Source organism: Hyla sarda, chromosome 4 (genome assembly GCF_029499605.1).
Source record: "Hyla sarda isolate aHylSar1 chromosome 4, aHylSar1.hap1, whole genome shotgun sequence".
In the NCBI taxonomy this organism is placed as follows: Eukaryota; Metazoa; Chordata; class Amphibia; order Anura; family Hylidae; genus Hyla; species Hyla sarda.
Genome location: NC_079192.1, coordinates 131,024,129 through 131,037,075, shown reverse-complemented (window position 1 = coordinate 131,037,075; position 12,947 = coordinate 131,024,129). Strand labels below are relative to the sequence as shown.

Here is a 12,947-nt window from a genome sequence, read left to right as displayed (position 1 = left end):
GCCATCGTTGGCAAATTTGTATATGATATTTTGGGAAATCAATTATATTTTTACAGAAAATAATCCTTTCCATGAGTGCATTCAGTGGGTGGGGCGTTATATAGACGACCTACTCATGGTATGGAAGGGCACAGACAGTCAGTTCGAACAATTTGTTCACTATATCAACAATAATGATCTAAACTTACAGTTCACTGTACAAGTGAATAAAGAAAAAATAAATTTTCTAGATGTTACTTTATATGTGGATAACGATAGGGTCATGTTCAGACCGTACCGCAAAGATACTGCGACTAATTCTGTATTAATGGCTACATCATGTCACCCAAAACATGTGGTAAGGAACATCCCATATGGAGAACTGTGCCGTACCAAAAGAAATTGCACGTCCAATACCATTTTTCTAGATGAAATGAAACAACTTAATCAAAGAATGAGTGAGAGGGGATATACTAAAAATAATTTAGACATTGCTAATAAACGAGCACATGATAGAGATAGGAACACTCTGGTAGTAAGTAAAAACAAAGATAAGAATGAGAACAAAAAAAACTCTGTAAAAAAGAAAAAACCCTCGTTCGTAACTGCATATAGTGCACAGTTTTCTACTATCAAACAAATTGTAACTAAATATTTACCGGTTCTTGAAGTAGATACAGTTATGAGAGAAGTCATCACTGATGGCATTAATGTAATCCCTAGAAGAGGCCAAACATTGGGGTCAGTGCTTTCACCCAGCTTATTTAGCAGTAAACCCAAGTCTGAACAGGGCAATAAAAATTGGTTGAAGTATAAAGGAAATGTGGGCTGTGGACACGGCAGATGCTTAACATGTAATTACATGGAAAAAACAGACCATTTTACGTCTTATACTACTAATATATCATATCCAATATTAAGCTACATTAATTGCAGTACGGAATATGTAGTATATCTTGCAGCCTGCACACAATGCAGACTGCAATATGTGGGATCTACCAGTAATCAATTAAAAGTCCGTGTCCGCAGACATATTTCAGATACCAAAGGCATGAAAGTAGGTGTATCTGCCCTAACTAAACATTTTAGTGAATCCCATGGAGGTAATACTGACACCCTAACTGTCAAAGGTATAGAGAGGGTTAAAAAACATCCAAGAGGGGGAGATCTTAGAAAACATTTGCTAAACAGGGAAACTTTCTGGATGTTTTGTCTTAAAACGATACATCCAGATGGATTGAATCGAAGATTAGATTTAATCACTGTTTATTAAAATTAAAATTATTAAAAAATTATTACTTATTGGGTTTATAGTTTAAATATAATTTATTTACCCCCTCTTTTGATGAATGAACATAAAACTCTTCATTGGTAGGGATTTATATTAAAAAACAGCTTTTTAGCATAATAACATATTGATAACAACAATAATAATAAGGTGACAAAGATCTCAATACACGTACATGTATCTCGCTTTTTTACATATCTTCTCGGTGGGTCTTCTACTTAAAAATATATAGTGGTGGACCATAAGGTGAATAAAACCCGGAATAAGTACCAGAGAAAATCCGGACCACATTTTCCAACATATCTGATTACTATCAGTCACGTGATTGTTCACAATTACTATTTTAATGTGTCTTTAATGTTAAGTCTTTATTCTATGACTAAGCGCATCTAAGCGCGAAACGCGTCAGAAAGACCACTTGTACCTGTTTGTCCTGTGCAACTTCAATAAAAGAAGATTTTTATTCGCATACCTAGTGCTGGACATTCGTTTGTGTTGGATTAGTTGTTACTGCCACCACCTTGTGGTTGACAACTACACTATCGGAAGATCAGAGAAACCTTGTGATACAGACTGTCTGTGTTTTTTAAAGGGGCACCCGAACAGCCCTGTGATAATGCTTAAAATCAGATGTTTTTATTATGCAGAGATTTACTATAGACAAATCACCAGGCCTTCACCTCTGTGGCATTCACCCCCGTGTTCTAAAGGAATTAAGTATTGTAAAAGACAGACCCCTAATTTTAATATTCAAGGACTCTATAGTAACTGGGACTGTTCCCTAGGACTGGCGCATAGCAAATGTGATGCCAATATTTATAAAGGGGTCAAAAAGCGACCCCGGGAATTATAGGCCTGTTAGTTTAACCTCCGTTGTATGTAAATTGCTTAAGGGTTTTCTTAGGAAGGCTATTTTGGAGTATCAAATAGCCAAATAGGATATACCCATATTAGCATGGGTTTATGAGGGATCGGTCCTGTCAAACTAACCTGATCAGCTTTTTTTTTTTTTTTTTTTTTAAATCAACAATTTTGGTTTTATTGAAGAAAAGGTTATCCAAGAACACAGTAATACATATGATAGGACAGTGCAAGTTAGAATCTCTACAGTTACAAATGCACAGATCAAGTCATACAAGCCAAATAACACAGGTATCGCTAAAACCGTACGTTTCACGTCTCATATGCTGGTAGGATGCCAGCGTAATTCCAGGAGGCGTCGTCTATGTCTGAGAGCTAGTGGCAGTCTCAGCATTCGTGTCAATAAATTGGTATCTGGGAACGATCCAGACACAATCAACCAAAACACTTATAGTAAGAGCATAGCATTCATAAACATCTGTATACGGTCATATTGCCTAAATGCATGTATGGAACTTTTAAACAGTAGGTGTGGTATAAGACAACAACAGACAGACAGGGGGAGACATACAGGACTAATCAATCATATAGACATACAAACATATAAGCAGCCGTTATCCAGAGCTCAAACCCCCACATCCACTAAGGAGTTTCAAGGAGTCAATTCTAGGGCTTAACCGGGGATGACACAGCGATTATGGGTGAGGGCTTATAGTGTAGAACCTGATCAGTTTTTATGAGGTGAGCTCCAGACTGGACCAGGGGGGAATCGCTGGATGTCGTATATCTGGATTTTTCCAAAACATTTGATACGGTGCCACATAAAAGATTGGTGCATAAAATGAGAAGGATTGGGCTGGGGGAGAATGTGGGTAAGTAACTGGCTCAGTGATAGGGAACAGAGGGTGGTTGTTAATGGTACTTATTCTGATTGGGTGACTGTTACTAGTGGGATACCACAGGGGTCAGTCTTGAGTCCTGTTCTATTTAATATATTCATTAATGACCTTGTAGAAGGGTTGAAGAGTAAAGTAGCAATATTTGCAGATGATACTAAACTCTGTAAAGCGGTCAACACTATAGAGGACAGTGCACTGTTACAAATGGATCTGGATAGGTTGGAGGTTTGGGATGGGAAGTGGCGAATGAGGTTCAACACTGATAAATATAAGGTAATGCACATGGGGAAGAAAAATCCGGACTGATATGGAAAAGGACTTAGGAGTCTTAGTTAACAGTAAATTTTGCTGTAGTGACCAGTGTCGGGCAGCTGCTGCCAAGGCAAATAAAATCATGGGGTACATCAATAGGGGCATAGATGCCCATGACATGGAAATAATTCTACCACTGTACAAATCACTAGTCAGACCACACATGGAATTCTGTTTACAGCACTGGGCACCAGTGTACAAGAAAGATATAGCAGAGCTGGAGAGGGTTCAAAGATGGGCAACCAGAGTAATATGGGGAATGGGTGGACTACAGTACCCAGAAAGATTATCAGAATTAGGGTTATTTAGTTTAGAAAAAAGAAGGCTTAGGGGCGACCTAATAACTATGTATAAATATATCAGGGGACAGTACAGAGATCCAGATTCCATGATCTATTTATACCCAGGACTGTATCTATAACAAGGGGGCATCCTCTACGTTTAGAGGAAATAAGGTTTCTACACCAGCACAGACGGGGGGGAGGGGCGGGGTTCTTTACTGTAAGAGCAGTGAGACTGTGGAATTCTCTGCCAGAGGAGGTGGTCATGGTTAACTCAGTAAAAGAATTTAAAAAGAGGTCTGGATGCATTTTTGGAGAATAACAACATTACAGGTTATGGATTCTAGATCAATAGGGACAGAAGGTTGATCCCTTTAGGGAAAGAAGGTTTCTACACCAGCACAGATGAGACTATGGAACTCTCTGCCTGAGGACATGGTCATGGGGAACTGTGTAAAACAGTTCAAAAGGGGTCTGGATTAAATTTTGGAGAATAATTACATCGCTGGTTATATATACTAGATTTATAGGGACAGAGCATTGATCCAGGGATTTATTCTGACTGCCATATTGGAATCGGGAAGGAATTTTTACCTCTAGTATGTTTTTTTTTTGCCTTCCTCTGAATCAACTCAGTAGAGATTCATTAGGGATATAGGTTGAACTTGATGGACTCTTTTTTTTTTTTTTTTTTTCAACCTTATGAACTATATTACTATGTTACTAGTCTAGTTACTTAGAGATTTGGCAGTATCCATTTTGGAAAGACAAGCAAAAATGTCTTTTAAAGTAAACCTCTCATTCCCATAAACTCTCAAAAGGCATCTGTAATCACTTTCTTACTGCCTGAACCTCCAGTCATCAGGGTAGTCCATAGTGGCTTCCCAGCAATGCCAGTCTTGGTTGGTGGTCCTTCTCATTTAACCAAACAGGAGACTGGGAGAAGATGCTAGGGTCAGCTCCTATGATTCGGGTTCAGGCAGCATGGAAGTGATAATGCTGCTAAATAGCTGTTGACTAAACAAGTACAGACATGTGTACCATGATATTCCAGGCATATATTATTTAGTAATGGGATATTCATACATAACAGTGCCTTGCCACTGCTCATCATCACTTCCTGTCCCCATTGTGTCCTACAGGGAATGACTACTCAGCTAATCATTGGCTACAGCATGGAACAGCCTCAGGCACTGATTTGCAGGTTCCCTTTTTAAAGTGTACCTGTCGTTTGTGAAAACTTTTTATATGATGTACATAATGCCATTATATGTATGCCTCAGTGTACATAGCCCTGCTTGTCCTCAGTGCACAGAGCCCCCTGCTTGTCCTCAGTGCACAGAGCCCCCTGCTTGTCCTCAGTGCACAGAGCCCCCTGCTTGTCCTCAGTGCACAGAGCCCCCTGCTTGTCCTCAGTGCACAGAGCCCCCTGCTTGTCCTCAGTGCACAGAGCCCCCTGCTTGTCCTCAGTGCACAGAGCCCCCTGCTTGTCCTCAGTGCACAGAGCCCCCTGCTTGTCCTCAGTGCACAGAGCCCCCTGCTTGTCCTCAGTGCACAGAGCCCCCTGCTTGTCCTCAGTGCACAGAGCCCCCTGCTTGTCCTCAGTGCACAGAGCCCCCTGCTTGTCCTCAGTGCACAGAGCCCCCTGCTTGTCCTCAGTGCACAGAGCCCCCTGCTTGTCCTCAGTGCACAGAGCCCCCTGCTTGTCCTCAGTGCACAGAGCCCCCTGCTTGTCCTCAGTGCACAGAGCCCCCTGCTTGTCCTCAGTGCACAGAGCCCCCTGCTTGTCCTCAGTGCACAGAGCCCCCTGCTTGTCCTCAGTGCACAGAGCCCCCTGCTTGTCCTCAGTGCACAGAGCCCCCTGCTTGTCCTCAGTGCACAGAGCCCCCTGCTTGTCCTCAGTGCACAGAGCCCCCTGCTTGTCCTCAGTGCACAGAGCCCCCTGCTTGTCCTCAGTGCACAGAGCCCCCTGCTTGTCCTCAGTGCACAGAGCCCCCTGCTTGTCCTCAGTGCACAGAGCCCCCTGCTTGTCCTCAGTGCACAGAGCCCCCTGCTTGTCCTCAGTGCACAGAGCCCCCTGCTTGTCCTCAGTGCACAGAGCCCCCTGCTTGTCCTCAGTGCACAGAGCCCCCTGCTTGTCCTCAGTGCACAGAGCCCCCTGCTTGTCCTCAGTGCACAGAGCCCCCTGCTTGTCCTCAGTGCACAGAGCCCCCTGCTTGTCCTCAGTGCACAGAGCCCCCTGCTTGTCCTCAGTGCACAGAGCCCCCTGCTTGTCCTCAGTGCACAGAGCCCCCTGCTTGTCCTCAGTGCACAGAGCCCCCTGCTTGTCCTCAGTGCACAGAGCCCCCTGCTTGTCCTCAGTGCACAGAGCCCCCTGCTTGTCCTCAGTGTACAGAGCCCCCTGCTTGTCCTCAGTGTACAGAGCCCCCTGCTTGTCCTCAGTGTACAGAGCCCCCTGCTTGTCCTCAGTGTACAGAGCCCCCTGCTTGTCCTCAGTGTACAGAGCCCCCTGCTTGTCCTCAGTGCACAGAGCCCTGCTTGTCCTCAGTGCACAGAGCCCTGCTTGTCCTCAGTGCACAGAGCCCTGCTTGTCCTCAGTGCACAGAGCCCCCTGATTGTACTAAGTGCACAGAGCCCCCTGATTGTACTAAGTGCACAGAGCCCTGTTTTTTTTCCAAATGACAGGTACACTTTCCGGCCAAATATAGTGGCAACTTAAGTTGTAACATTCATGCATTCATTGAGAATTGCTGTCCCTGAAGTCTTTGTAACCTTGTGTCTGGTGCAACAGTCGATCCTAGAAATGTTGTCATAAGCAGCCTAGGAATCTGAATAAAACTTTCTCTTTATGTTAGCACAAGATACAGTAAATAAGTTTTCTGAGTTGCGTATGGCCACTTTTATTTAGTAGTTATGTACCAAAAATTGATGGATGGGCAAGATCTCTGAAGTGTGCAGCACTAGACCAATTTGTGGGGTAAGAGTGGTATGTTGTCCAGACATGTCAAACTTTTAGATGACACTGGGTCCCAGTCCTGAGACCTGAGATTGGTAGTTACAGCTGTGTACAGCAAGCGGCCACTTGATACACTTATTAAAGACAACTGGCCTTATTTCAGTCTATGAATCCCAACTCCTGGAATCATGCAGCTGTCCGGAGAGTAATGTGCGTTGCCGCGTACTTCATCTGGCTTTAACTGAGACCTAGGGCAATCTGAACTTTTTAGATGTCTGGACAAAAGTTTTTACAAGTGACATGAACATATTTCTTCTGTTATTGAAAGCACAGACCTCCTGAGCTGTATATCTTTACACAACTGTTTTGGCAGTATTTCTATTACCATTGTATTATCATTTATGATTTCTTGTTTAACTGAATTATTTTTATTTGCCATCTAGGTGTATTTATTTACCTAGATTGTAACAGTAGACACGACTTCTTGGTAATTTCTTTAACCATATGTGTAAGGCATGGTGTGCAGGAAGCTTCCCAGTCCCCTAGATATATCAGCGGAGAGAGTGGAGAAGCTTTTGTGTGGAAGCTCAAGACAATTTGATTCACTGCCCCCTGAAACCCAACAACTCAAACAAGGTGACTCTAGTTTTATTTTTCTCTTAAATCTCCCAAAACTAAAATAAAAAAAATTATAATTACCGTATATATAATATATGTGTGTGTGTGTGTATCTTTTTTCTATTGTATTTATGATTTAGTCTTTGATTGCCAGTTAATGTTTTCTTACTGGCTTCATAATACAGAAATATATTTAGGGGACAGAATTAGGGATGTCCCGATACCATTTTTTTTTTTTAAGACCGAGTACTGATACTTTAATTCTAGTACTCGCTGATACCAAGTACGAGTACTTTTATTTTAAAGGGAATCTGACAGCAGGGTGACGCGGTTTGTGGCGCTGCTTACCGTGCTGATATGAGGTTCTTTGTTGTGTACAATGGAGGCAGCTGCTGTAGTAAGAGCCAAGATTTGTCTCTTCTCCATTGGGCAGAACAGGGAATTTGCATTGGCGTCGAGACCGATGTCTCCGGAGCGATTGTGCTGATGTTCACATGGTGAGCAGCGGTAGAAACCAGGTCACCTGCACTACCTACCTATAAGTTTAAGTTAGTGCAGGTGACTCTGCTGTAAGATTGCCTTTAATAGTAGGTAGTAGCCCCTTGTAGGTAGTATAGATAGTTGCAGACATTAGTAGCAGCCCCCCCAATTGTAGACAGTGCCCCCTTGTAAACAGCAGGCCTCCCCACCTTGTAGACATTGCCCCCTTGTAAACAGAAGCCCCCCCTTGTAGACAGTGCCCCCTTGTAAACAGCAGTGCCCCATTGTAAACAGCAGCCCCCCCCTTGTAGACAAGGCCCCCTTGTAAACAGCAAGCCCCCCCCTTGTAGACAACCCCCTTGTAAACAGAAGCCCCCCCCCCTTGTAGACAGTGCCCCCTTGTAAACAGCAGAACCCCCCCCTTTGTAGACAGTGCCCCCTTGTAAACAGCAGAACCCCCCCTTTGTAGACAGTGCCCCCTTGTAAACAGCAGAACCCCCCCCCCCTGTAGACAGTGCCCCCTTGTAAACAGCAGCCCCCCCCCCCCTGTAGACAGTGCCCCCTTGTAAACAGCAGCCCCCCCCCCCCCCTTGTAGACAGTGCCCCCTTGTAAACAGTACACCCCTTCTAGATAGCTCCCCCACGGTAGTTGCTCACCTGCGGTTGCCGCTCTGCTGCCCCGTTCTCCCGTCAGCATTATAGCGTCCTATGGAGGATCATGTGACATATACGTCACTCTGCTTCCTCCGTATCGTTACGCTGGGCGCAGTGTAGGAGGTGGAGTCACGTGTGTGTCACATGATCCTCCATAGGACTCTATGATGCGGATGGCAGAACGGGGATGTGGACAGCAGAACAAGGCCACGGAGCGGGGCATTTGACAGCCGCACTGCAGCAGGTATCGGCCTTGGTATCGGGGACATAAAACGTGTCCCCGATACCATGCAAATGCCGGGTTCATCCTCTTTATGTTCCCATGAGCCACTTTCGCAGTGCACTTTGACCTTGGACTGATGTAGGGTTCCTGTTATGTTATAATCTAAAGGGTCATGTTACATTCAGGGAAATGCATCATTCCTGAGCAACACACATGGATTTGCTGTAAACAATATCTTATCCACACCAAAAATTAGACCATATTGAACAAGAAAGAGAATTTTGTGCAAATAAAATAATTTTTTTTACCGAATTACAACCATGATAAAAACATATAGAACACACATAACAATTGTACAACTGCCCCATAGGAGGAGGTAGGAGGTAAGAGGCCTTGTTCTCTAGGGTGCATGATTTTCCACAACTTTGTATTTCCCCCCTTCTGAGGTTTCTCCAGTACTGCCCAGGATTTGTGTGGTCATTTACACTGTCATTTTTCTTGTGTGGCAGTATCTGTACATATTTGTGGAAACTTCCTGCTAGTTCATGTATAACATATTACTTCTATATACACCTAGGCTTTTGTGGGGTTTTATACCTATGTACAGACTCTACACATGGCCCCTTGTTTTTTCACTCCATATGAGTGTATAACCTACCTATAGGCCCCTATCCTCCACTCTTCTGCCTGAGTATTCTGTTGTACCATTGTTATATGTGTTTTATATATGTTTTTATCATGGTTGTAATTCAATAAAAAATTATATTTTATTTGCACAAAATTCTTTCTTGTTCAATATGGTCTAATTTTTGGTGTGGATCATTTTGGTGACCATATGACATTTGTCTCAGATCGCCATTTAACTTATAGGGTAATAAACAGGATCTTATCTACAACCACCACAATGCTCTCATAGTAATAATGTCTGCTTCTTTGACACCCCCCCCCCTCCCCTATTGGGGTGCGTACTCAGTGTTTTATTTATGGCTTTCAAGTAAACCCCCAGGCAAATGTCAGGTGTGAACATGTGCAGCTTTGTATTTGTATCTTAACCGCCCTTTTCTTGCAGTTATACTTGCGCTATCCCTAGTTTTATGGATTGTTTAATGTCATTGGGTTTAGTTTGCGTTCATGAGCTTCAGCACAGAGGGGCTTGTTTTGTGCTCATTGTATGTATATCTGCTCGTGCACATTTTAGAAGAAAATGTGCTGGGTGAATCACAGGCCCTTTCCTGAGCATTACCTACGTGCTTCTAAACCACAGGGGCGGACTTTTCTCCCCGCTGAGGACAAATCTCCAGACACAAGCAATTCTTTCAGCATTGAATTCCTCAGTATGAGTGATAAGACATTGGTTCACACTCATTTCTTGTAAACACATCGGCTTCTATTACAAATTGAGAGCATTAGGGGGATTGATTTGTTGTTTTCCATGTAAAGCTTCCTGTTAAGCCTCAGCTGGACACTTATTGAACTCTTAAACCTTTTGCTTGGGTTTTATCTGGCATTGCGTTGTCATGTCAGTCTTCTGATATTGAGCTTTCTTTCTTTTTTTAGCAGCCTGTTAGGAATTACAATATAAATTGTAACATGTAAATCCTAGTGCCAAATCCCTGGCTTTTTCTTAGTTCTGTGTGGGTTTCACTACAAACCAACAACAGAATCTTTAAAGGGGTACTCCGGTGGAAAACTTTTATTTTTTTATTTTATTTTTTTTAAATAAAATGGTGCCAGAAAGTTAAACAGATTTGTAAATTACTTCTATTAAAAAAAGCTTTACCCTTCCAGTACCTATTAGCAGAGGAAATTATTTTCTTTTTGAATTTCTTTTTTGTCTTGTCTACAGTGCTCTCTGCTGACACCTGATGCCCGCATCAGGAACTGTCCAGAGCAGGAGAAAATCCCCATTGCAAACCTATGCTTCTCTGGACAGTTCCTGGCACGGACAGAGGTGTCAGTGGAGAGCACTGTGGACATGACAAAAAAGAAAATAATTTCCTCTGTAGTATGTATTTGGTGTATAGACTGAAATTAGAGAACTTGGAACTTGGTGGCACGACTGTGGGGATTAATCATTCACCATGCAGATACTTTTTGGTTAGTCAGATCGAAGACCTGAATGATTCAATGCTTACCAATTAGCCACATGGGACTGTCTACTATATTTTAATTTCAGCCTAAATGTTTTGTCCTTTATCGACATTTATCTATCTGATTCTTATTAATGTTCTCCCCATCACAGATAATGTTCTCCCCCCCCATCACAGATAATGTTCTCCCCCATCACAGATAATGTTCTCCCCCCCATCACAGATGATGTTCTCCCCCGTCACAGATGTTTGCCTATTTTCTATGTCAGGCTGACCAGTAAATTAGTTTTTTTCGTCCTCTTAGTAAAATGCTGAGTCCAACATACAGCATTGAAATGATTTAAAAAAAAAAAAAAACTACTCTACTGCATTTTTTTTTTTTTTTTACATTTTCCGAACATTTGGAGTACCCCTTTAAATGTATGTGGACCACAGTATCTTACAAGCTGTAGGACCAAAAGTTTTCCAAAGTAGCTAAATCTTATAATAAATCTGAAATGCTGTCTATGTGGCCAACAATTACACAGGCTCTATTGCCATATATCCAGCTATCTGAAAGTTTCCTTCTGGAGTGGTAGTAAAATGGGACAGCGATGCCAGAACCGAGCCCATTGTTCTCTGAGACTTTTTTCTGTGCATCCAGTGTGATAGTTGAGATGCCAGACTGGTGCAGGAGCCAGTGAACATTTCCTGCAGTGTTTTACTATCCGACCCAAAACTTAATATCAAAATTCAATAAAAGCCTGCTGATGACTGATGTATTTTTGTATCAGTTGAGTTCAGTCTTTTTCATACATAACTGATATGGCTCAGGCATACCACGGTCATGTTATGGACGCTGTAATGAACCCTGGCCTTAAACGGACACAAAAACGTGGCTCTAACGCCCTTGTGAATTGGCCCTAAACAGATACTCCGCCATACTTGATATGACATAGATCAGAAGTACATGTAACTGTATAATATATATTATTAAAGGAAAGCCGCATCTTATTTTTCAGTGGGGGAGATTTATCTAAACCTGTGCAGAGGAATAGTTGCTGAGTTGCCGATAGCAACCAATCACATTGCTTCTTTCATTTTTCGGAGGCCTTTTCAAAAATGAAAGAAACGATCTGATTGGTTTCTATGGGCAACTCAGCAACTTTTCCTCTGGACAGGTTTTGATAAATCTCCCCCAGTGGCTTTAGACCCAGCAGTCCCTTTTCCTACAAGATTATTAAACACTTTCCCTCCCTCTATTAACCTCCTTGTCTTCATGTAGGAGTTAATATCAGTTTGAGCAGTTTTGAGAGGCGCTTTAATTCACAAGCGCTGTATTAGCCATTGGCCTTTGAGTTAATGTGTTATTTTATTTTATTGACCTGATCGCACTAATCCCCGGTATGAGCGGTGGTATTGATCCGTTAATGCACATACATTTAGAATGTCAATGTCTTCACCTCTTCATCTGAGGACGCTTCACTGCAACATTGCATTTTATGGGTTGGAAGGAAGAGATCAATGTTTCTGGTAACTGTCCTGGTTTCCCCTTCTATAGAAATACTGCTGTTCAAGTGTAACCTATCCCACATACTGACCATCATCTGCCATTGCTGATGTTTGGGAATTTACAGAGTTTGAGTAGAACTCTAAGAAAATTTAGTCTCTATTCGCCTTATCAAATTTTGTGTTCCATATGCTTTCACCACGTCATTAGGCGCAAATGTGGCGGATTTCAATCTGTTTGTGTTAAGAACTAGTGTGTGCCAACAGGGTTGCTTCATTTAGAGACCTCCATAACTACATAAGGGCCTATTCACACGGCAGAGTTTCCAATAGCGGAATTCCGCCTCAAATTAAAGCCCATAGAAGTCTATGGGATTCCGCACTCCCATTCACACTTCTGAATTTCCGCTTGCGGCATTCCGCAAGCGGAAATTCAGAAGTGTGAATGGGAGTGCGGAATTCCATATAAATCTATAAGCTTTAATTTGAGGCGGAATTCCGCTAGCGGAAACTCTGCCGTGTGAATAGAACCTTACAGGGGAAGAAAGAGGCATAAAATAATCTCATCCCACTTAGGAAAGTACCATATGAGCAACAAAGTAGTGCCCCAATATCTCTATGACGCAACTAAAAGGACACCAGAAGCGGTAAGTAAGTTGCAGACTAGAGAGATTTACGGCTTTTTATAAGGAATGAATTACTTTCATGTATATGTTTGCTTGGCTTCGTCTAGTTGTTGTGCAGTTGTCTTATATTTAATAGGGGGGTTATCCAGATGTAGAAAAAAACTAAGCTAAATGTCTTCCCAAAACAGCACC

General features: G+C 42.5%; 1 protein-coding gene across 4 annotated transcripts in view; it reads left to right on the top strand.

Moving 5' to 3' along the window:
- Nucleotides 1–12,947, top strand: part of EFL1 (elongation factor like GTPase 1) — a 342,928-nt gene that overhangs the window by 63,565 nt on the left and 266,416 nt on the right. For all 4 annotated transcript variants that reach the window (XM_056572137.1, XM_056572135.1, XM_056572138.1 and 1 more), the window contains one exon: nt 7,090–7,212. In XM_056572137.1, the coding sequence (XP_056428112.1) occupies nt 7,090–7,212 (123 nt within the window). The remainder of the gene's footprint in view (nt 1–7,089; nt 7,213–12,947) is intronic.